Source organism: Myxocyprinus asiaticus, chromosome 2, assembly GCF_019703515.2.
Source record: "Myxocyprinus asiaticus isolate MX2 ecotype Aquarium Trade chromosome 2, UBuf_Myxa_2, whole genome shotgun sequence".
Lineage (NCBI taxonomy): Eukaryota > Metazoa > Chordata > Actinopteri > Cypriniformes > Catostomidae > Myxocyprinus > Myxocyprinus asiaticus.
Window position 1 is genome coordinate 40,372,276 of NC_059345.1, and position 25,763 is coordinate 40,398,038.

General features: G+C 38.1%; 1 protein-coding gene across 6 annotated transcripts in view; it reads right to left on the reverse strand.

Moving 5' to 3' along the window:
• Positions 1-25,028, reverse strand: part of ambra1a (autophagy/beclin-1 regulator 1a) — a 125,702-nt gene extending 100,674 nt beyond the window's left edge. For 4 of the 6 annotated variants that reach the window (XM_051656101.1, XM_051656080.1, XM_051656121.1 and 1 more), the window contains exons 1-7: positions 12,180-12,389; positions 10,920-11,152; positions 9,565-9,623; positions 9,210-9,393; positions 8,836-9,008; positions 8,651-8,717; positions 7,105-8,549 (exon numbers count right to left, since the gene is read on the reverse strand). In XM_051656101.1, coding sequence (XP_051512061.1) covers positions 7,105-8,549; positions 8,651-8,717; positions 8,836-9,008; positions 9,210-9,393; positions 9,565-9,623; positions 10,920-11,051 — 2,060 coding nt within the window. In that variant the 5' untranslated portion in view covers positions 11,052-11,152; positions 12,180-12,389. Of the gene's footprint in view, positions 1-7,104; positions 8,550-8,650; positions 8,718-8,835; positions 9,009-9,209; positions 9,394-9,564; positions 9,624-10,919; positions 11,153-11,254; positions 11,347-12,179; positions 12,390-24,773 lie in introns of those variants that run through there. The other 2 variants (XM_051656086.1, XM_051656093.1) reach the window with 2 other exon arrangements.
• Between the last annotated feature and the right edge of the window lie 735 nt (positions 25,029-25,763).

The following is a 25,763-nucleotide window of genomic DNA, read 5'->3' on the forward strand; positions in this document are numbered from 1 at the left end:
TACTATTATTGCTCAATAAATAAGTCTTTCAGAAATGTTCTGCTCTGTTACTTCTGTGTATCTGTATCTCAAGTTGGCTTCATGTGATCCTCATAATACAGTTTTAAGACAGTTTTATGTTCAAGTTTAAATAATTCTTTCCTTAGTCTACAATAAATCTTCTATAAATGTAAACAACAATTGTTATTCGCTATATTACAGGACTGAGGTTGCTCTCAACATTTAAACAATGCCATTATTTTTTATGCTATTGTATTAAGGAATCTGTTATTTTACTAAACAACAGTAATAAGTACTAACTCTCTAGTCTAGACTATAGTAAGAAGGCAGATTCAAAATATAGTCTGAGACTTTGTGTCACTGTATCACAGAACTCGAGCGAGACTCTTGCGAGATTGTCAAATGACAAAGACACAAGTGTGATACTTGCATTACACAGCAATGGCATTAAAACACAACCTAATTACAGCACAGCCATGCACATGGCACAGGCTGATCAGACACATGAAAGAGGAGGGATTGTGTGTTAATGTGCAAGCACATAATCAGAATGAAGGCCCATTGGCCATTTAGTGTTTGAGACCAAGTTGCCTTGAAATATGCTCAATATGATAAGCTACTGCCCCCTGATGGACTGTTGCTAGTATTGCAGAAACACTTGAGGAGTGCTATCTGCAAATATTAAAATGAATGGGAGAAATTGGAATGGCCAATATGGCAGATGTAGAAAAGGAAGTCCCACCTTACAGGTAAAAGAGTCAATCAACTTTTTGATACAGCCTGTCAGTCAACTCAAGAACGTGCATGCGCATTAGCTGAACTAGTCTAAAAAAATTAGTATTTTTTTAGCTAGATCAGAGCTAAAGAATCTAAATTTATGATTCCGTTATTGCCAGATTTAACAGCTGATTTGAAATATGTTCTTTGATCATAATCTTGATCAACCATTTTGGTCTTTCCCCATTCAAGAAGATAAGAGCTGTACTTTTATGTCGCTTGTATCCATAGACAATAGCTGCCTGGGAGCGTTCCAAAGATGACCACCGAGTGGACTGATTTTCCTTGAAAGGGACTTTGACAGAACCCAACAAAGTCAAGACTTCTCTAAGGCCATGTACACACTGCAGATAAATATGGTCTTCTGATTGTTCTGTACAGTGCATCCGGAAAGTATTCACAGCGCTTCACTTTTTCCACATTTTGTTATGTTACAGCCTTATTCCAAAATGGATTAATTCATTATTTTCCTCAAAATTCTACAAACAATACCCCATAATGACAACGTGAAAGAAGTTTGTTTGAAATCTTTGAAAATTTATTAAAAATAAAAAACAAAACAAAAATCACATGTACATAATTATTCACAGCCTTTGCTCAATACTTTGCTGAAGCACCTTTGCAACAATTACAGCCTCAAGTCTTTTTGAGTATGATGCTACAAGCTTGGCACACCTATTTTTGGGCAGAACACCATTCTTCTTTGCAGGGCCTCTCAAGCTCCATCAGGTTGGATGGGGAGCGTCGGTTCACAGCCATTTTCAGATCTCTCCAGAGATGTTCAATCGGGTTTAAGTCTGGGCTCTGGCTGGGCCACTCAAGGACATTCACAGAGTTGTCCCATAGCCACTCCTTTGTTATCTTGGCTGTGTGCTTAGGGTCGTTGTCCTGTTGGAAGATGAACCTTCACCTCAGTCTGAGGTCCAGAGCGCTCTGGAGCAGGTTTTCATCAAGGATGTCTCTGTACATTGCTGCATTCATCTTTCCCTCAATCCTGACTAGTCTCCCAGTTCCTGCCGCTGAAAAACATCCCCACAGCATGATGCTGCCACCACCGTGCTTCACTGTAGGGATGGTATTGGCCAGGTGATGAGCGGTGCCTGGTTTCCTCCAGACATGACGCTTGCCATTCAGACCAAAGAGTTCAATCTTTGTTTCTCATGGTCTGAGAGTCCTTCAGGTGCCTTTTGGCAAATTCCAGGTGGGCTGTCATGTGCCTTTTACTGAGGAGTGGCTTCCGTCTGGCCACTCTACCATACAGGCCTGATTGGTGGAGTGCTGCAGAGATGGTTGTTCTTCTGGAAGGTTCTCCTCTCTCCACAGAGAAACGCTGGAGCTCTGTCAGAGTGACCATCGGGTTCTTGGTCACCTCCCTGACTAAGGCCCTTCTCCCCCGATCACTCAGTTTGGCCGGGCGGCCAGCTCTAGGAAGAGTCCTGGTGGTTCCAAACTTCTTCCATTTATGGATGATGGAGGCCACTGTGCTCATTGGGACCTTCAATGCTGCAGAAATTTTTCTGTACCCTTCCCCAGATCTGTGCCTCGATACAATCCTGTCTCGGAGGTCTACAGACAATTCCTTGGACTTCATGGCTTGGTTTGTGCTCTGAGATAAACTGTTAACTGTGGGACCTTATATAGACAGGTGTGTGCCTTTCCAAATCATGTCCAATCAACTGAATTTACCACAGCTGGACTCCAGTCAAGTTGTAGAAACATCTCAAGGATGATCAGTGGAAACAGGATGCACCTGAGCTCAATTTTGAGTGTCATGGCAAAGGCTGTGAATACTTGTGTATATGTGATTTTTTTCGTTTTTTATTTTTAATAAATTTTCAAAGATTTCAAACAAACTTTTCACATTGTCATTATGAGGTATTGTTTGTAGAATTTTGAGGAAAATAATGAATTTAATCCATTTTGGAATAAGGCTGTAACATAACAAAATGTGGAAAAAGTGAAGCGTTGTGAATACTTTCTGGATGCACTGTACATACAAAGTTTTATTTTTTACAGGAGTGTCAACCACATTCTACAACCTAATTCACACTTTTCAATTCAATTCAAAATTCATACATTTAAGTAGTGAATTGCATGTATATTAAATCTGAAAATTGTGTACAGAACATAGTTAAATTAGTTATTAATGCAGTGATGTCACTTATTGAACAATGACAGATTGTCTGAAGTACAGTACTAGAAAAATCACAGTAACAGATGTGTGTCTTTTGCAAATTTTAAATTTGTAAGCATTTGTAAATTTTTTGTTTTCTCCCAAAAGTCATGTGGGGCAACCCATACATTATGGTCCAGAGCAGGGGTCGGGAACCTTTTTTTTTTTTTTTTACTAAGGAGCCAATTTTTACATTTTTGGTTGATGCTTTTTTTCAAAAGAGCCATAAGTTTCTCAATAAAATAAAAATGTTTATTATCCCATAGACTACTCAAAAACACAAAAACAAAAAATATGCAACAATTACATGTTGCAATATGGAATTGAGTACACGTGTTTGTGCGGATCTCCATAAAATTACTTCATTTTACATTTGTTACTTCATATTACATTCATGAAAATGTTAAATTCTCTATAGGGCTGGACAATATGTAAAAACTATTTTAACGATAATCGGCTTAAAAATATTGCGATATCAGATTATATCGTCAACACCCTTGCCGAGGGTCGGTGAATGGTTTTGCTTTATTGATTTTGCTTTAAAAATTTAATAAATGTATTGAAACATGAAAAACTTAAAAGACATTTCTAAGTTCAAATTGCACTTTAAACGAAATGAAAAAAGCAATTAAAATAACTAAGTGATCGAAAAATCTTATATGACCACCTCCCTTAATGCAAACATTTACCATCTCCAACGGCCCCATTTGTCATCATGCAAGCATCCATCAATGACAACAGATGAAAAATTACTAATAGCCTACAAAAAGACTTTTTATTATCAATTTAATGATAATAATAATCATATTAAATAAGCCTAATAAATTCCCTTGTGTAAAATAATGCTGCCAAATGTGTGTTCTTATCAAAAGCGTTTGCATTGAATTTTGATAAGGAGTAAAACAGAACTCTTAGAATTTTAGGTTCAAGGTGTCTTGTATTATTTTATGATTTAATCACTTTCATCTTTGTTTCTTTAATAGAAAGATATATATTACTGAACCTGCAGAGTTGCGTTCACAATGCTTAAGAGCAAACTGCTCCTTGGACATAAAGCAAACTAAACTCACAGCACCTCCTGAGATGATCGGAGATCATTTGCTGCATTCTCATAGATGACATTATTCTTGCAAATAGTTTTCAGATGAATGAAACAGAGAAAAAGGAGTGATAACTCTTTACATGCATGTGTTCCACAAGACAGGGTCCCGCTGCACGCCTCCAATCAAACAGCGAATCAGACACGAGCAATGACGGTTTTTATATAATAAAATATAATAAAGTGTCTTGTGTCTAACATCATGTGTCACTCCGAGACGTCTTACAGGTCACCTGCCTGAGCAAAATTACCAGTGCATGAAATACTACATTTGGTTCTTCAAAATACAGAATAATCAAATGTTTCTTCAAACGCGCATCTTTGTGTCAAATTTTTTGTCATATATCACTCTGAGACGTCTTACAGGTCACCCTCCACAGTGGCTGGTCCATCAGCAAAATTTCCCGCCACTGCACATGAAAAATCTGCATTTGGCGGGTGTTAATTTCAAACCTTGTTCACGAGGAGTAGGCTGTATGAAAATTCGGGAGAAAGGAAATCATAACAGTGCCACTGACTTCAAGCTTTGCAATTGCACCCTCACTTTCTGCAGGAAAATTATCTCTAGAAAGTTTTAAACGATCATGTGTTGGTGAATGGTTAGACACCCGGCGAGCCACTTGATTTTTAACAAAGAGCCACTTGTGGCTCGAGTGCCATAGGTTCCCGACCCCTGGTCCAGAGCAAGCTAAATATCAAGTCTACGTTACATCTAGTGAAGTCCACTGTCGCTTATATTTCTTTCATCAAAAACAGCTAACACCAAATGGGTTAAACAGTTGGCATCCATGTTTGTTCACAGCCATATTGTTCACGGTTCCATTGCTATGGATATCACCATGCCAACCACTGCAACTTTGTGGGCGAATTCTGTAGGGCTTGGTATCAATAGAGATTTCCCAAGTTGATTTGATTCGATTCCGATTTTGATTTGATTAGGTTCTGATCCTTTTGGATATGTTTCAGTTATCATGTCCATTTTGCAAACATATGAATATAATTCTCTCTCAGATAATTCTGTAAATTTTACAAGGAGCTTCTAATTAGATGTGCAACATCATGAAAATATTAATTTAAAGAAATTAACAACAGGGCCCAAACTACAGTTCAACTGCAATATATTTAAAGCTGAAGTATGTAATTTCTCCGACACTAGCACCACCAAATGGAATTGCAAAAATAAACAATGTTTTCAAAACAGCTTTCTGAATACACCCCTCGTCTGCAGTTGTTCAAACAGTCAGATAGTCCTGCCCCTAACTCACTCTACTGGTTGAGTAACGTTGTTGGGGTGGGTCTAAGCCCCAACAACAAACACAGGAATTTGTATAGTGCCACAGAGACACAGTGTTTACATTTTTCAAGAAAATTCACCTATGAATAGCTACTTTATAGTTGTCTCTGAATGTTAAGCTGGGATAGGAGAAAGTATCAATATTTTCACCCAGCCCTAGAATCCTGTATTCTGTACACACACATTCACTCAAATATATAAATACTGTTGTTACACCCAAAACATTGCAGTGGGCATGTGTCTTAAAAACCCTCAGAGAGCTGTTTTTGCTATCTCAGAGAACTTGCAAAAACAGAATTTTCATGTGAAAGACTGGTTATTCAGTGCAATGCAACCAAATGTATTATCTTGTCTCATAAAATATCTACTGAGATTTTTTATCTAGTTAGCAAGATGCATAAAGACACATTGCTTGGCACCACATTCAACTTAATGTTTCTTCTTCTGTGCTTTGGGGAATTTTCAGAGAGTTATAATGCAGATAAGCAACTCATTAATAATTTGCCGTTCAGGTCCAGATCTAGATGACACGCTCTCCTACGAGGGCTAATGGAGTGCACATGGAGACAGGGCGAAGGGTTAGATCAAGCTGACTTTCATGTCAGACACATTCCCTCCAGGAAAAAACATAATTCAACTAATTGTCTGATTATTCCACATCTCAAAGATGTCACAAGCAATGATAGCAAAATAGCTTTCTGCATAACAGACAAAACAAGTGCTTATGAAGCTAATATGACTCCAATTATCTGATTCAAGTGCCAGGCTCTCACCCTCCTGCTTGCTAAACTACCCTGTGAAAGCGCAACATGATTGACAGAGAGAAAGCACCTCTGATTGGCCAAAACAAAGAATCTGACTAAGGCCCACAGTGACACATTTGTTTGAGACAGGTGTGGTATTTCAGGACACCTAATTCAGTGTTATCTGTCAGGTAATAGGAACATTATCTGCGTGTCAATCTACTAAAGAAAAATGCTGACCGCACCTGTAGTCTAATTACAGAACAGAAGAAGGTTCTACTGAACAATTTTTCATGCAAAAAGCAACAAGGATCATTAGGATTTAGAGGCTAGAAAACTTTCTCGAACTCAAGCACTGCTTGGAAATCCGTTTTGTTACTTATAAACAATTTGAATATCAAATCTTGCTAAAATCACAAATTGCCTTAGCGGCTTCCACTGTATAATGACCCATTTACTTTCATTTTATGTGCCTTACTGCACGCAATTCTGTGGCAATCAATGAATTGGAATTTAGTCAACAGAATTTAACTTGTATTAAACACTCCTTGTGAGAGTAAATATCTATTCATTATTGTAGTCTCAAAGCAGTGCTGGTTTTGATGGTAATGTCTGCACTGAGTGCTGTTCTCACTTCATTCTCAAAAGTTTGAACAAAAATATATTTTTTCAGATTTGCAAACTACTCTATAGTCTTCACTCCACACTATTGTCCCACGATTAATATACAGCCCTAAACTCATAATGTGAGGTTCAGCCATCTCTGTTGTGTGAGTGTTTTTGGAAGTAGCACTTGACCCCCTTCCATTTTCCTCTTCCTGCTCACAATACCCGCCGACATATTTTCCCACCGATTTCGAGAGTCGTTTTACAGTTTGAGGTGTTAAAAATAGGGGATGAGCTAAGGGACTTTAAAGAAAATAATACGGGTTTGGACATAAGGGTGAGAAAATGATGACAGAATCTTCATTTTTGTGTGATCTATTACTTTAGCACTAGGACAAGACCACTGCCTCACCTGCGTAGGTAATCATCGTCTTGTGTGTCTTCAGGCATTTCCTGGTTTAAGGCATCTTGTGATACATTCGTTGAGCGAGAGGTGGCAGACTGCCTGTAAACACGCTCCAACTGTCCAGTTTCATGGTTGAAGACCAGCCCAACCGCCTGCTCCTGATGCGGACCAGTAGCAATGCTGCGGGAGATGGGTATGTCAGGTTCTGGGACACCTGTGCTGGACTCCATGGGTCTGCGTTCAGGGAGGTGGAGATCAGACTGAGAGGTTGAGGCCAAGCTGTGAATGGCAGGACTAGTAGGTTGCTCACCAGATGCTGGCTGACCTGTTCTCTCCCAACGCCGAGTACCCTGATTGTAGGTGAAGAGGTTGTGGCAGACTCTACAGCGATTCAAGTGACTGTAAGAGGGGTTTTCTCCACTGTTAGATGGCTGGTAATGAGATGGGCCTGGCTGCTCTGGATCCATGTTGTTATTCAGCATTTCCGGAGTCTGCTGGTCCTGACTACTGCTCTCCCTATTAATGCCCTCTAGAGGCTGTGCAAGGTCCTGCATGTGCTCATACTCCATAAAATAGCGGTTAAGATTACATTGCAGAACATTGCGAATGGAAGCAGGGCTGCTGTGCTCCTCATCCCCCAGCGGGCGGTGCCTGCTGGAACTAGCCCCTGATGTGCTGTTGCTGTTATGAGCCCCTGTTCCTGGAGGAGGAAAGCCACATCCATCACTAGCAGAGGTATAAACAGGCGATTGATTGGAAGTCCTGTGTTGTCGCAGAGTAGGGAGCAGACCAACAGAAGAAGCACTGGTTCTGGGAGGAGGCATGTTACCACCTCGTCCATTAAGCACACTGCCTGTCCAATCTGCCCCAAGGAGACGCCCTCCACCTTCCCTGCTTAGTGGATGCTGCCGGAAAGGTGGGTTGGGTACCATTCCAGCCACGCCCCTCCTCCCAGAGCTGGAAGATAGGTTCCGTAAATTGTTCCCGCCTCCATATATGCAGCTGAATGCTGAGGACCGATTAGCAGGACGAGACTCAGTTGGCAACCGTGGCTCTGTGCGTGCAGAAGTAAAGGTAGATGCATGTGATTGCCCCTCAAGGGAGGAGGAGTCTGAAGGGTCATCATCAGGTGGCGATGGAGCCAGTGTTGCTGAACAACGGCTGCAGAAACACACCATTCCAAGTGGCTGAACACAGCCATGGTATGGCAGCCGGGAACGATCCCTCAAACCAGTGTAATGTCCAGAAGAGAGGCCTGACGAATCAGAGGCCTCTTCAGATGCAGCAGGGAGAGTACCTCTGGCCTGAGGAGCTGAGTTACGTGAAGTGAGGATATGCAAAAAATTGTGCAAGATGGGTGTGCGCCTTAAAGGCTGGGACTGTAAGAAGGAACGATGACGATAATGTGGCATCTCCACACTGTCCATTGGAATTTCAGGATCATCGTCATTCTGCTTTGCACAAAGACAAATACAAGACACTTTTATGAAGAATAGAAAAATTTGAGCATCACCTTCTTTACTTTTTAAAACACAGCACTGCCTAGACTCACCTGTTGATTTGAATGGTTTACAATGGCAGTCAGAAGGTAGTGACCCAATGGGTCAAATCTCACCAACCTGCAAAAAACAGCAATAATAAGCCGCTGCATAGATGAGTCATATGCACTGATGGAAAGGTGTCAAATAAATGGGCTCCATGAGCCACAGTAAATAAGATTTCCAACACATATCAAACCTGACTCGCTCAGTCTCGCTAGCAGTCTTCACCACAGCGAAGGGCTCTCTCCGACTCCAGTCCCATAGGTGAAGTTCATTGTTGGTGGCAATGAGCAGCAACTGAGCCGTAGGATGGAAAGCAAGAGATGCGATCGCTGAGTTACTCTCTGTGAACCAGCTCTCACTGCCACCCTGAAACAAAACCACACAATACTTTTTAGTTCTGAGAAAAAATAAAAAAAGTATTACAATTCCACAGAAATATAACACAGAAAAACATTTTACAAATACAATAAATACACATTTATAACTACATATGTGGAAGGTGCATTGAAAAACAAGGTGTACAAGGTGATAAAGCAATTATTCAATGTGAGAAACCTCAACACTTACATGCAGGTCCCAGATTCGGACCTCTCCATCCAGGCAGCCAGAGGCAATGAGACCAGGAATGCAAGGATGAAAGGTCAGGCACCAGGGCGTACGGTGGTGACCCACCAGAGAGTGAACGCACCTCCCTGTCTTAACCTCTGTGATGTATATGTTGTGGTTCACATGGGTGGAAGCCATTAAAGATCTATGAAGAGACAAATACACATTCATTTGCTTGGCACTTATAGGTCCTGACAGGACAGGCATCTAATGTCTGTCTATAAGGGCTAGTCAGCCAAGACTTTTGATGTCAGGCACATACTCATTTATCAGATCGGTTCTAAAGGCTATGAATGAATAGTCAGAGTACTCTCACCTGTCGGGACTGAAGGCCAAAAGAAAGGTTGAGCGAGGACTGTCTGGTAACTCCACTTTCTGTGACAGAAAAAGAAAGGAGCAATTTAAATTAAAGGCAGAGGGATTTCACCCTTAAAAGTATAGTTCACCCAAAAAATTAAAATTCTCTCATCTTTTACTAACTCGCATGCCATCCCAGATGTGTATGACTTTCTTTCTTCTGCTGAACACAAATGAAGATTTTTAGAAGAATATTTCAGCTCTGTAAATCCATACATTGTAAGTGAATGGTTATCAGAACTTTGAAGCTCCAAAAATCACATAAAGGCAGAATAAAAGTAATCCATAAGACTCCAGTGGTTAAATCCATATCTTCAGAAGAGATATAAGTGTGGGTGAGAAACAGATTCATATTTAAGTCCTTTTTTACCATAAATCACCACTTTCACTTTTACATCAAATCTCCACTTTCACTTTCAAAGTGAAAGCAAAAGTGAAGATTTATGATAAAAAAAAAAGGGACTTAAATATTGATCTGTTTCTCACCCACACCATTGTATGAGCCAACAGAGCTGAGATATTCTTCTAAAAATCTTTGTTTGTGTTCTGTAGAAGAAAGAAAGTCATAAACATCTTGGATGGCATGAGGGTGAAAAAATGCTGAGAATCTTCTTTTTTGGGTGAACTCATTTCACATCCATATCATATGACTAGTGCTGAGCAGTCTGTGTCTTATCAGGTCAGTTTGATTTCAGTTCAGCTTTTTAAAATTATTATGAAAAAAGAAAATTATGATTCTTACAGTACATGACATCTGTTTATTTATACATTTAATTGTGTTTTTTACCCAAACCCAAAAAATAGATATCTTCAAGGTCCACAGTTGGCACTCATTGAAAAACAGGGATAACATGATTAACATTAAAAAAGTGTGCTGACTAGAGTACTATCTGTAATTTTGGACACTCACAACTCTGTTGAATATGTGTGGTTCAACATAGAGCATTAAAGCCTATTGGTTTTTCCAGTTTATCTCATTTGTCTGGGAATTAGTGGATCCTTATGTCAGTGTATTTCTGCCTCTTTGGAATGTACATGGATTGTAGTAATAGCTGCTGAAAGTATGCATATTTTCAGTGGAAAAGGCAGAATTTGCCTTTTTGAAACTACACCCTATGTGTGCCTGTTGATCTGTCTTTAGAAAAGTGGACACCGTAATGAAAAGCCAAACTCAACTGTTTTAAATGTTAAAACTGAGCTCAGCTAATTTGAGATCAGTTGGCAGCTAATTGCTTCTGACACGTTGTAATGAGATAATGTTGCCTTGAATTTAAGATTGACAGATGAAACATCGGAGATGCGTGTGGTAGTTACCTGACTCTGCCATTTCATGCGCTGTGTCTTATCCTCCACAAACTGCTGTAGGATCCTGTGAGAGCCGAGGCATTGTGCTCCTCGCTCTCGACTAGACATGATACACACAGCATTCTTCTGTCCCGCCTTCATCACCACACACTCTTCCTCACTCTGTCTCTCTCACACCAGACCCAGAGCCGTCCACCAGCTCACACAGACTGGACCACAACTGCTAGTGCCAGGCCATCATTCTGGAGGAAGAGAAAAAGAGATTATGAAAACACATTGGCATGAAGCTAAAACCCAACTGCTTCATAAAGCCCAGATCATCAAGCCTGATGAAAAATATTCACATGATTTCTTGGGAGGAGGAACTTATTTGAACACCTGCCAGCCTCTGTACAATCATCTCAGGTGTCGAAGGAGATTACAAGTGAATCAGCACTACAGGGGACAAATAATAGTGTAACATGGCCTGATTACAGGGAATGAGCAGGATATTGAATAGTGTGGAAACTTTTTCCCAGACAATAACTCAAAAAACATTTTTCCTTCACCTGACAAAAAATCCTGTCATCACCTGGATAATAATTCCACATTTTTCAATGAATGACTATAATTTTAATTTCTTATACAGGAAAATTCATAAATGTAATTATTTATCTAGACTAAACTGTATGGTAGGGGAAAAGACTGTATGAGAATTACAACTCTGAGTGGGAAATTAAGTAACATATGAAAGGAAGGGCACAAAAGATAAGAAGAAACCACGAAAATAAATTAGTAAACAGTAAGGAGAGATCATTAAAATAAAAAAAATAAAAAAATAAAAAAATGCCAGGCCAAGTGGTCAACTTTCAATTTAATGTAATTGTTTCTTTATTATAAAGGTAAAAAATACTGCATAGGGCAACTGATTCTAGACAATAGTTATAAACATATGAATACATGTTATCTTCTGCTCTAATGACAGAGAGTGGATTTAATAAAAAAAAAAAAAAAGAAAAAAGAAAAAAAAAAACCAAAGGTTGCAAACGGCGTGTGGCTTATTACAATAACTTTATGGCCATAATGAGGAAATTAAAAATCAAGAGAAAGTTATAACGCTAATCTATAATATGTATTATTCGACAGCTTTCCCATTTAGCAGTCTCCTGTTAACGAGTGACTATAGGTGATGCAATGTATGAATTTACTGTTAAAAAAAGGTTAAACTCTAATGGTTTACAGTTTAAAATATATTTAACACAACCACTATGTGCCTCTGCTTTGGCCTACCTTTTTCTCATATATATCTGTGTCCGATTTACTCCTTGAAATCGTAGATATAAAGTAAAACAAACACGATGGGGCACTTAAACAGCAGTGACGTTCCCTGAATCTTCTGTCATAATTTCATTTGGGAGTTTGTATAAAGAGAATGGAAAATATTCTTGTTTATTCCTGGAAAAAGTCGGGTGTACATCGGATGTGTTGCTGTGCTCAATCCCTCCTGTCAAAACGCGTGTAGACAAAGGTAGCAGATTACGGATTCTTTAAATCAATTATCGAAACATCGATCAAGAACCTCGTCTGTCGTCTCTAATCTAATCATCTTTATTGGAGCTCGTACAGTGCATTGTTATGTTATTTAATGGCATTCATGTGAAATATTCTGGTCATCATATAACAAATCATATAAATATATCATTAAATTACATTCTGTACAATAGCTTTTGTGTGTCACATCACATAAACTCATGGATGTCCTTATTTCCATGTCCTAATTCCATATTCATGTGGTGAGGGAAAATCAGGCTAAAGCTAATACAATTTGCACTATCTATGAATGAGTTTGAACAATATGGCACCAATTCATATGGTATTGAGAATAAAAAGCAAGAAAGACTCATGTCATGCCTTTTTTCTTAAACCCTGACATAAACACAGTGTTGGGGAGTAACGAAATACATGTAACGGGATTACATATTTAAAATACAAAATATAAGTAACTGTATTCCACTATAGTTTTAATTTAAATCATAGATAATTAGAATACAGTTACATTCAAAAAGTATTTTGATTACTGAAGAGATTACTTTGCATTTTATTGTCATTTGTTTCATTTAAAATTTAGTCCTTTCAGATGGAAAACATTTATCCATATAAATGATGTGATCCAAAGTGCATTTGAACAGCGGTGAAACACTTTCTTATGATGTGTTACGTTCATACGAGCAGACAGAGAAGTACGTTTGAAGTAAGTTTGGAGCAGAAGAAATATAAATAAACCTTGTGTAAATTGTTAGCTTTATGCTAAGCTAAAATGCTATTTCTAGCCATTTTACATGCACATGTTACCAGGCACGATCATATTTTTTTATCAAGAAAATTCACATTAGATCATAATTCCTTTTTTTCTAGTAAGACCTTTGATATTAGGGCAAAAACTGTATTCTTGATAATAATTTTTGTATTGTTTTCCTGTAAAAATATCTAAAAATCCTTAAAACAAGATCAATTTGATTGATCTTGTTTTAGAAACAACACTTCATAAGATAGTTAGGTTTTTCAGAGAATGTATTTTTAACATGTGTATTTTGTCTTACTGTACTGGCAGAGTTTTTATAGTCAAAACAAGTGAAAAAATCTACCAGTGCTGAAGAAGTAATCCAAAGTATTTAGAATACGTTACTGACCTTGAGTAATCTAACGGAATACGTTACAAATTACATTTTACAGCATGAATTCTGTAATCTGTAGTGGAATACATTTCAAAAGTAACCCTTCCAACCCTGACTATGTATTTGTTTATAATCTGTGTGGTTTTTGTTCACTTTTTAATGTGTTTTAAGATGTTTGTGCTCATCTGAATCCTGTATAATTTGTGAATAATAATAGCAGTCCTATGGCAGTTTTTCTTTAGACCTGTAACCAACTGGAACAGTATGGGATGTTCCTTCAGACATCCAACATGACATTTCAAAAACTGGAACAATTACTAAAGAGATCAAAATAAAATCCTCTACAAAAATGAAAATAAGATCTTATTAGACAAGCTAATATTCCTTTTTTCTTTTCCAGTTTATTACTACAGAAATTCAAATGAGAAAGATTTTAATTGATTATCCAAGGATTTTTGTTTGATTGCATTTAGTAGGCACACCCATGGACCGTCCACAGTCCGTGCTCACCCAGAGATCATCTATACCAAGATAACAACCTCCGTGCTTTTACCATAGGAGAGAGTGTAATGGTCAACTAGCCTTTTACGACAGGAAGTCACCGTTTGCGGATAACATACAAATAAATGGGGTGAGCCATAAACTGACACCTACCTGTCGCAAAATTGTCTTCTCTGATAAAACAGACATTTTGCTGTAGTAAACAACACCACACATAGTTCGTTCCAAAAAGATTGTTTAGTGAAAATCATGCTGAAGATTAGCAGACATGCCTGTCATTCATTAAGTGATGAGCCTTTTCCTAATAAAAGCAGTTTATTCAGCACACTGAAGCATCCCCACCATAGATATCCATTAAAAAATAAACGGCCTCTTGTATCCTCAACAGTGTCTAAGAACGACTGTGGGACCGCCACAGTATATTACATAATCCATCTCAGATTACCCTGCCCCTAAACACCCCATAATTATAAAACTAACTGTGGTTGGTCACTTAACATGTCAGTTAGATGGCTTTTTCTGTCTAAATGGGTGGTTCTTGACCAATTGAAGCTGCTATAATGCCCAGACCTTTGCCATAGTCATAGCTGTGGCTACACGAGACTATTGCTATGCTAACCTTGTTGGCTCCCCTTGATAGAAGGGATCTGGCTCACACCTTTCTAAAACCATCAGCGCAAATCTTATTGGCTGGTTCAATGATACTTCCGCAAGTAGAAGCACACAGACTTTTTAATCAGTCCGTCTGGAAACAAAGTCGTGTCTACAAGGTTCCACATTGATACAGAGCACTTTTGAGGACAAAATTACCCAGATTTTCCAGGTTATTGACATCAAAAATTTTAAGATAATTAGAGTTTTGTTTGAGGCGCGCTGCAGAAAGTGAAGTGGAAAAACACAAGCAGAGCTCAATATTTTGCTTTGTTTACATAGATATGTCTGTGAAATTCCCTGTGATGAGATTTTTTGTGCTGTAGACTCTTTACACCTTTACTGCTATTTCCCCATGTGTTTTCTGTGTAGTCACTCGTGGAGATTGCCGTGCCATTAAATAAATGTTTTCTTTCCCAATGTCTGTCTTTTATTATGGTATCATATATCTCTGATAACCCTACCCCTAATGGCAAAGCTGTTTGGATTGATCGCTTTAAATGTCAGTTAGATGGTTTTGTATGCAGATCTTGGCCAATCTAAGCTGATATATATAAGGCGCTTCTCATTCGGACGTCTGCATCATCGTTAGGCTGGATATCTCGGCTGCCACGTCATCAGCACTGTCAAAGGCCATCTCAGTTGTGAGCACCCTTTGAAGGCAAGGCAGCCTCGTTTCACAGCCTTTGTTTGCCATATTGAATCAGAAGGATCAGAATCAGAAATAGCTTTATTGCCAAGTATGCTTACACATACAAGAAATTTATCTTGGTGACAGGAGCTTCCAGTGTACAACAATACAAAAACAATACAAAAACAGCAGCAAGACATAGATAATAATAAATAATAAAACTAATTATACACATATGTACAGACACACACATACATACATACACACATACACATGGGTAGTGCAAATCTAATACAATCTGTTATGTACAGTGCAATTTTTTTTTTCTTCTTTTTTTTTTCAGAGGAATGAAATGGCAGGAGAGGTTGGATGTGTTGGATAAATATAAGAAAGACTAAACTGTGTATTGCACATAGTTATTGCTCAATGGGGCAATTTAACTGTTCATGAGATGGATAGCCTGAGGGAAAAAACTGTTCCTGTGCCTGATGTTTCTGGTGCTCAGAGCTCTGAAGCATTGACCAGAAGGCAACAGTTCAAAAAGGTAGTGGGCAGGGTGAGTGGGGATCAGAGTGATTTTTCCAGCCTTTTTCCTCACTCTGGAAGTGTATAGTTCTTGAAGGGGGGGCAGGGGGCAACCAATAATACTCTCAGCAGTCCGAACTGTCCTTTGAAGTTTTCTGATATCTGATTTCGTAGCTGAACCAAACCAGACAGTTACTGAAGTGCAGAGGACAGACTCAATGACTGCTGAGTAAAACTGTATCAGCAGCGCCTGTGGCAGGTTGAATTTCCTCAGCTGGTGAAGGAAGTACAACCTCTGCTGGGCCTTTTTCGCAATGGAGTCAATGTGGGTCTCCCACTTCAGGTCCTGTGAGATGATAGTGCCCAGGAACCTGAATGACTCCACTGCTGCCACAGTGCTGTTTAGAATGGTGAGGGGGGACAGTGTTGGGGTGTTCCTCCTAAAGTCCACAATCATCTCCACCGTTTTGAGCATGTTCAGCTCAAGGTTGTTTTGACTGCACCAGACAGCCAGCTGTTCAACCTCCCTTCTGTATGCAGACTCATCGTCATCTCGGATGAGGCCGATGACAGCGGTGTCGTCTGCAAACTTCAGGAGCTTGACAGAGGGGTCCTTAGCGATGCAGTCATTGGTGTAGAGGGAGAAGAGTAGTGGGGAGAGCACATATCCCTGGGGTGCACCAGTGCTGATTGTACAGGTGCTAGAAGTGAGTTTCCCCTGTCTCACAAGCTGCTGGCTGTCTGTCAGAAAGCTGGTAATCCACTGACAGATAGACATGGGAACAGAGTGTTGGTGTAGTTTAGTCTAGAGAATAGCTGGGATGATGGTGTTGAAAGCTGAACTGAAGTCCACAAAAAGGATCCTTGCATATGTCCCTGGTCTGTCCAGATGTTGCAGGATATGATGCAATCCTATATTGACTGCATCATCCACAGACCTGTTTGCTCAATAAGCAAATTGAAGGGGATCTAGAAAGGGTCCAGTGATGTTTTTCAGGTGGGCCAACACCAGTCTCTCAAATGATTTCATGACCACAGACGTCAGGGTGACAGGTCTGTAGTCATTAAGTCCTGTGATTTTTGGTTTCTTTGGGACAGGAATAATGATTGAGCGTTTGAAGCAGCATGGGACTTCACACTGCTCCAGTGATCTATTGAAGATCTGTGTGAAGATGGGGGCCAGCTGGTTAGCACAGGATCGAAGACACGCTGGTGAGACGCCATCTGGGCCTGAAGCCTTCTTCGTCTTTTGTTTCCAAAAGACGCGGCTCACATCATCTTCACAGATCTTAAGTGCAGTTTGAGTAGCAGGAGGGTGGAGGAGGGGGTTGCAGGAGGTGTTGGTGTTTGTGTGAAGTGAAGGTCAGAGTGTGTGTGGGGTGTGAAATTGGGCCTTTCAAATATGCAGTAAAACACATTCAGGTCGTCAGCCAGTTGTTGGTCCACCACAGGGTTGGGGGTAGGAGTCCTGTAATATGTGAGTTGTTTCATGCCACTCCACACTGATGCAGGATCGTTAGCTGAAAACTTTCTTTTAGCCACTCTGATTTCCTTGTTCAGTGTGTTCCTGGCCTGATTGAACAAGAATTTATCCCCACCTCTGTAAGCATCCTCTTAGTTCTGAGTTCTGCTGTAAAAACAAACCATGGTTTGTCGTCGTTAAACATTCAATAAGTCCTAGTAGGGATGCACATATCCTCACAGAAACTGATATATGATGTAACAGTATCTGTGAGCTCGTCCAGGTCTGTGGCTGCAGCCTCAAAAACACTCCAATCCATGCAACTGAAGCAGGCTTGTAGTTCCCGCTCTGCTTCATTGGTCCATCTCTTTACAGTCCTTCTGGCTTGGCTGATTTTGATTTCTGCCTGTAGGTTGGAAGAAGATGAACCAGACAGTGATCAGAGAGTCCCAAAGCTGCTCTAGGGTCAGAGCGATATGCATCCTTTATTGTTGTGTAACAATGATCCTATTGCCATGGAGGATGCATCAAGTGCATCCTTCGTGGCCTTCAATCACCCACAATCCCTTGCACATGTCCCAAATTATAAAAATAAAAATAAATGGTGTAAAACTAGTTGTGTGACCGCAGAGGCGGAAACCCTTATGATGCAGCCATGCACACTTTTTTCTCTCTCAGTAAGTTTTTATTTGCATTTGCAGCAATGACAATATGTAGAAAAATAAAAAGGGCAGGTACAATACAACAAATAAAAGGGCAATTACATGAATTTAAAAAGCTTTTTTAGTTTTTATAAGTCTAGGGTTCTGTATTTTCATATTTGAAAGGGTTTCAATATAAATTTGAAAATCAGTGTTGCAAATGTAGTATATAAAGGCTTTTTTGAGTGACTAGCTTTGTGAATGAAATTTTTTCTAAAATAATTAAGAGATTAAGGCCATATTTCTTGTTCTTTGTATACAGGTGCTGGTCATATAATTAGAATATCATCAAAAAGTTGATTTATTTCACTAATTCCATTCAAAAAGTGAAACTTGTATATTATATTCATTCATTACACACAGACTGATATATTTCAAATGTTTATTTCTTTTAATTTTGATGATTATAACTGACAACTAAGGAAAATCCCAAATTCAGTATCTCAGAAAATTAGAATATTGTGAAAAGGTTCAATATTGAAGACACCTGGTACCACACTCTAATCAGCTAATTAACTCAAAACACCTGCAAAGGCCTTTAAATGGTCTCTCAGTCTAGTTCTGTACGCTACACAATCATGGGGAAGACTGCTGACTTGACAGTTGTCCAAAAGACGACCATTGACACGTTGCACAAGGAGGGCAAGACACAAAAGGTCATTGCAAAAGAGGCTGGCTGTTCACAGAGCTCTGTGTCCAAGCACATTAATAGAGAGGCGAAGGGAAGGAAAAGATGTGGTAGAAAAAAGTGCACAAGCAATAGGGTTAACCGCACCCTGGAGAGGATTGTGAAACAAAACCCATTCAAAAATGTGGGGGAGAACCACTACGCACAGACGTATGCAAGACATGGGTTTCAGCTGTCGCATTCCTTGTGTCAAGCCACTCTTGAACAACAGACAGCGTCTGAAGTGTCTCGCCTGGGCTAAAGACAAAAAGGACTGGACTGCTGCTGAGTGGTCCAAAGTTATGTTCTCTGATGAAAGTAAATTTTGCATTTCCTTTGGAAATCAGAGTCCCAGAGTCTGGAGGAAGAGAGGAGAGGCACACAATCCACGTTGCTTGAGGTCCAGTGTAAAGTTTCCACAGTCAGTGATGGTTTGGGGTGCCATGTCATCTGCTGGTGTTGGTCCACTGTGTTTTCTGAGGTCCAAGGTCAACACAGCCGTATACCAGGAAGTTTTAGAGCACTTCATGCTTCCTGCTACTGACCAACTTTATGGAGATGCAGATTTCATTTTCCAACAGGACTTGGCACCTGCACACAGTGCCAAAGCAACCAGTATCTGGTTTAAGGACCATGGTATCCCTGTTCTTAATTGGCCAGCAAACTCGCCTGACCTTAACCCCATAGAAAATCTATGGGGTATTGTGAAGAGGAAGATGCGATATCCCAGACCCAATAATGCAGAAGAGCTGAAGGCCACTATCAGAGCAACCTGGGCTCTCATAACACCTGAGCAGTGCCACAGACTGATCGACTCCATGCCATGCTGCATTGCTGCAGTAATTCAGGCAAAAGGAGCCCCAACTAAGTATTGAGTGCTGTACATGCTCATACTTTTCATGTTCATACTTTTCAGTTGGCCAAGATTTCTAAAAATCCTTTCTTTGTATTGGTCTTAAGTAATATTCTAATTTGGAATGGAATTAGTGAAATAAATCAACTTTTTGATGATATTCTAATTATATGACCAGCACCTGTATGCGTTTTCTATATAAAGTGAAATATCACATGGCTCTAAGCATACGGTTTGCCATGCGCAGTGGTGGATTTAGGCATGGGCGACGTGCCGTTGCCCAGGGCGGCATCTTGCGGGGGGCGGCACGAGGCACCCACACAACTTTGGGGGTGTGTTGAAGCGGGTTTCGCCCAGGGCACCATACAAGCTAGAACCGCCACTGGCCATGCACACTTACTAGACCATCTCATTCTAGAGCTGACTGAGAAGCACCCACGGTCCAGACCTTTGCTGTTTTTGTCAAAGGTCTGGCTACGCAAAACGAACTGTCATGACATGAAAAATTATTAGATGCTCTTTTAGTCTTAAATATGAAATGGAGGTCCAGCGAAATAGCTAAGCCTCACGCCGGGTACACACATCCTCCGTGAGCTGGGCGTGAGCGGCACGTTTTCATTTCGCCACCCATATTAACAGATGACACCATTTAAGCTTTGTTTATCCACCTTATTTTTCAGCAAAACTAGGGCGCTGCCATTATCAACCTTAAATGTGGACCACTTCCGGTATACGCCACTTCCAGCTATTTTAGCTAAACGAAAATACTATATTATGCTGCTTTATATTACAAGCAATAAATGTCTACAAATTATTATCATTAATTACGATTTTCATAAACTCATATAGTTTTACTGTTTATCGCATTTTGCCATTGTTGTATCACACACTGTTGCACAGGCAGAATGAATGAAATCAGGCGCTGACACGGACAGTTGTCTTTGCCGTCTTGACACGCCTTCACAAACTTTACACAACCAGCAGAGAGAAGAAAGATGCCGGGGAAATGCTGCTTTAACTTTCTTTGCACCAAAACTGCATCTTGTTCCATCCTGACAAAATAATAAACGCATTTTACTCTCCGTTCTTGTCAGAGAGCATTCTCTCTCTTTTAGCAGTGCAGGGAAGTAAACAAACACGCAGATCTCGCATTCAGCATGGCTTATGAAACATCGCCTTTGGAAATAAATAAAGGCATTATTGGAGGTTATGCAGGTACATATTAACAGAGGTTTACATGGAGACAAGAAACACTGCATCGTCACGATCTCGGTAAAGAAAGAAGCAGATTTTACTACTATCTCTTCAATACAACAACACACAGCAACAAATGAATGATTTACTTACTCTTTTACTATAAATGCTGACCTTAGAAAATTATCCAACATTGGCACATAATTCTGCTGTACATGTGATAATTTATAAGCCCAGATCACTAAATTCTGGTATTATAACCTTCTAGTTATTTACACTGTGGTCAATGCCAGCGGAACTTTGCCACATTCGAAATGCAGCCGCTGCTTACTTTCGCCTGGCACCACAGACTGCGCGCGCACCCCCTTAAATTCTAGAGACATTTATACTTGACGCGCCCGCCGTTTTACTATTCTGTGAAACTACAGGAGGCAGCCCAGAGAAAATGTCATCTGAATCAGCAGAAAGTAGTAGTGAGAAGTTGTTTGCCAGTCAGACACAACTACTTAACACCTTTACAAGAATCTTTGTAATAAAAGCATCAAACTTCAGTCTGGTTTTGTCTTTATTCAATATTAAGGCACCGGACAAATACTCGTATCATGCCTTAAAAATGCTAATAGGATATTTATTGACCTTACTCCTATACATTTATACATGCATAGATATGCTAGTATTAAACATTTTTCATACAAACTATTCAAAACAATTAAAATCTAAAGAGCAGTGCTACAGTCTGCAACATTCAGTGTGTAGAAGGCACCTCTACTCTATTTTATGCTTTTAAAATGTACATTGAAATGCTTACATTCACATAAACTCTTATAGAAATGCTACCATGCAGTGTAGTGACTGAGCAGTAAATTTGCCTAATTCATGAAATGTGAGCAAAAAAACAAAACAAAAAAAAACAAAAAAAGTGTGTGTAAATGCATGCTTATGTAAATTGTTCCATTTAAATAAATGCCACAATTTACCAATAATGGTTTTACTAACAATTTGCACATAAATTTGTTCTGCTGGTGTTTCATGAATAACGCTAATTTACTTTTTTATGCCCTCAATGTTTGGTCAGAAAATAAACCTAATTTTAATGTATTTCTGATGAACGGCTATGTTATTATAAGATGGTAAAGCTTTGTAAAAATAATAAAGCAAAAATATTTTTTTAAATGTTTGATTTATCTAATTTAACAGATTATCTTTTTCTTTTGAAACTGCTCTTTTATTTATTTTATTTCTATGATTAACCTACTTTTATTGTGTTTTTGTATGTTTGCATTGTATCTGAACATGTTTAATCATTTGAATGCGGCACTGTTCGCTCATTACAAAAAATGGGATGACCTTTTTCATTTTTTATTTATTTATTTATTTATTTATTGCTTTAATCAGCCAAACCAACTGAAAGCATAAGCAAAAAAACTAAAAGAAAAAAAAGGAATAACGACAATATACAGATTTCAAAAGGCTATAAATTATACAATATACAATGCATATAATGTTAAGATTCAAAAGGGAATATTCAAGGCTTTATAAAAGTTAATACTCTTTAGCGCTTTACCGTTTTTTACTCCTGTTAACATATTAAAGTAAAACTTTACTTCTGTTTGAAGTGTGTGAAGTTTGGTTTCTGTGATGATCATTTACATTTATGAATAAAAAAAATTCATCATAAATCAACAATAAATGTATAATATACCATGCTTTGTGTTCAATTTTACTATCAAAATAAAACAAAACATCCTCTTTCTTAAATGCATATCAATACCCATATTAAATCAATATCTTTCCTAAATCTTGCAATAATTTGTTTAACAGGGTAAATCCTATGAATAATCTTAAACGAGACTTCACAAATCTTATTGGTCACACAATATCATCTTGTAATTTTAAAGGTTTCTTCCCAATTAATATTTAGAAATTGTGCATTCCAAAAACGTTTAGCTGATGGAGCTGCACAATTTTGACAGATTTTCCTAAGATAGCTGTTATTCATTTTTTTTTATTTTTTTTTTTTTATCTGTAATACTTATACCTTCCAACTTAACAGTAAAGTCAATATTTGGTCTTGAAACAATGATATATTTAATAATTCAATAAGTTCAAAAGGTATAGCACCAATCACAGTCATAAATTCCTTAAAAGATACTGGGAAGGAATATTTTCCAGAGAATTCAGAGTGTGTATGTAAATTACCATTGCTGTTAAATAGTTGTGACACCAATAAAATATATTTTTTTAAACCAAAAAAAAAAAAATGGTATTTCTGTGCTTAATGTATTTATTGTTCCAAATTAAACATTTGTGAGGGGAAAAGTTGTGCTTATACATAATCATCCATGATATCCATTTGACTTTGAGTATAATGTTTAACCCACCTTGATTAACCGGATTACAGAGAGTTTTTTTATTCAAATAGTGAGGCTTATTCTTCCAAATGAAATTATATGAGTTTTTATTTACCTGATTAATTAGGGATTTTGGAACATCTATGGCCATTGCAGTATAAATCAGTCTTGATAAACCTTCTGACTTTGGTAGTAATACTCTCCCATTTAAGGACAAATCCCTCATTAACCAGGAATTACACTTTTTTTAATATTGTTTATTAATTGGGAGTCATTTAAATGTATTTTAATACTCAAATAAGAGATTTGGTCCTTAATTGGTATACCACAGAGTTCTGACAAATGATCAGGTCTGTCTTTGGGAGCAAATAATTCACATTTCTTAATATTTATGTTTAACCCAGACACTAAAGAAAATTCATGGAGACACTCAAGAGCCAAATTTAATTATTTTTCATTTTTTAGAAATATAGCTGTATCATCTGCCAATTGGGAACATTTAATTTCATGATCAAATATCTGAATGCATTGAAATGTATTAACTTTAATATGGAGACACATTACGTGCATGACCATCAAGAATAATAAAGGAGATATTGGATCACCTTGTTTGACTCCTCTGCTTATATTAAATCTAGGGGTGGTCCCAGAGGGTAATTTAATAGAGTTATTACAATTATTGTATAGTGTTTGAATTGCACGAATAAAAATATTGCCAAAGAAACTCTAAATTTTAAGTAGAAATGTATGGTCTATAGTATCAAATGCGTTATAGTAATCTATAAAAAGGATACAGCTATTATCATTAAATAGAAAGTTGTAGTCTATTAAATCTAAGATTACCTATATATTTTCCATGTATAAAACCTGATTGACAATCGTCTATAATTATTGTCTAGTATTAATTTCAATCTTAATGAATCTTAATCTTATTAAAAAAATTAATGAAATTAATTTGGTATCGTTATTGATTAGTTATAGTTCTCCAATTGTCTATATTAAGTAAATCCTTTCCTGACTTTGGAATTAGTGTAATGAAACCTTATGACATAGTTGGAAGCAGTTTCTTATGTTTCAGTATTTCTTGAAATACATAGAGAAGAAATTCTGAAACATCCTCTTGGAATCTCTTATAAAATTAGTTAACCCGTCATTTCCGGGTGATTTGTTGTTTTTTAATTGTTCAATACATTTACATATTTGTTATGTAATCCTGTCCTGATCACATTATTTTTTAGAATCCACATCAGTAATTGTTGCATATTCCTTAAGTGAATTTAGAAACAAATAACCTTCTTTTATACTAGTTTTTGGAATATAATTTTCAATAAAAGTTTCAATAAAGTTAGAGATATGTTTGGGATCTGTTGTGAGAGAGTTGTTAATATTAAGTTTCTTTATTGAGGAATTCTCAGCATTTCTCTTCTCTAGATTAAAGAAATATTTGGAATTTTTCCCCCTCCTCCAACCATTTTCTTCTTGATCTTATAAATGCCCCTTTAGCTTTATGTTCTTTTTCTGTTATGACGCGTTTCTGCCTTATTTAGCAACGTAAATCTAGCGAACTGTTTTATATGAGCACATTTTTAAATATTGAGAGTAAATTTATAACATCATGCTTTGTGTTATATTACTGTGGAATTAGTTTTAAAAAATAAAATAAAAATAGTTACCACAGCTGCGAGGGGGTTTCTATTGCAGGTGCTGAAAGAGTGACAGTAAATTTGGCATTTTCTCTCATCTGACTTGCTTAATCCACCGCTCTCTATTTTTTTTATTAATTTTTTTTTTTCCTCTTCTGGAAAGTCAGTCAAAAGTAATATTGAATTTTTTTGGCTGCTCTTGGAGCAAATAGGTTAGTTAAAATAATATCTGCAGTGGTCTCCCACTCACTCCCAGTCAGCCCTGTCGAAGTTTACCCTGCCAACGTTTACTTCCGCGTTACAAAACCAGAAGTGTGAGAAAGGTCAAAGCGCACTTCCGCCAAAGCTGCGTATGGCGTACTTTTAGGGTCAAAATTATGACTTTGCATCATGCACCTGTCTCACCTTAACCTTATGTCTGCGTGTGCCTTCACATCGCTTCACTTGTGGAACGCTAGGCAGTTCGCAAATTTGAACACGTAGACAATGCGAAACAACATGAAAACAAGATGTTAACAATGCAAACAACACTTTAACAGTGCGTAATCTTAGACGTCAATTTCACATACTTCTATTTATGAAGGACTTGATTTTCCTTTTCTCCTTTGTAATACAGAAAATAGCAAGAAAACAAAAATTAAAAAAGCCTGTTCTGGGACTGAAAATAATTTAAGTCATAAAACTGCAATCCAAGTATTTTATTATTATAGGCTACACAAAAAAAGAAGAAAAGGACAAAGAAATAAAAGGATCCTTAGCATGTTAAATAGTGGTATCTTAGAGTCTATGAGTGGGTAGTCAACTCACCTAGGCTTACAGAAATGGTTTAACCCTAGTGCTCAGCAGCGAATGGGAACTTACCACACTCATCTGTTCAAACTGGACAAGTGGCCAAATGGCTCAGAAGTATGAGAAATTGACGTCTGAGATCATGTGTTGTTTACACTGTTTTTTCACACGTAAACAACGTATAAACAACACGTAGACAATGCATGTTAAAATTTGTGTATATTTGAACTG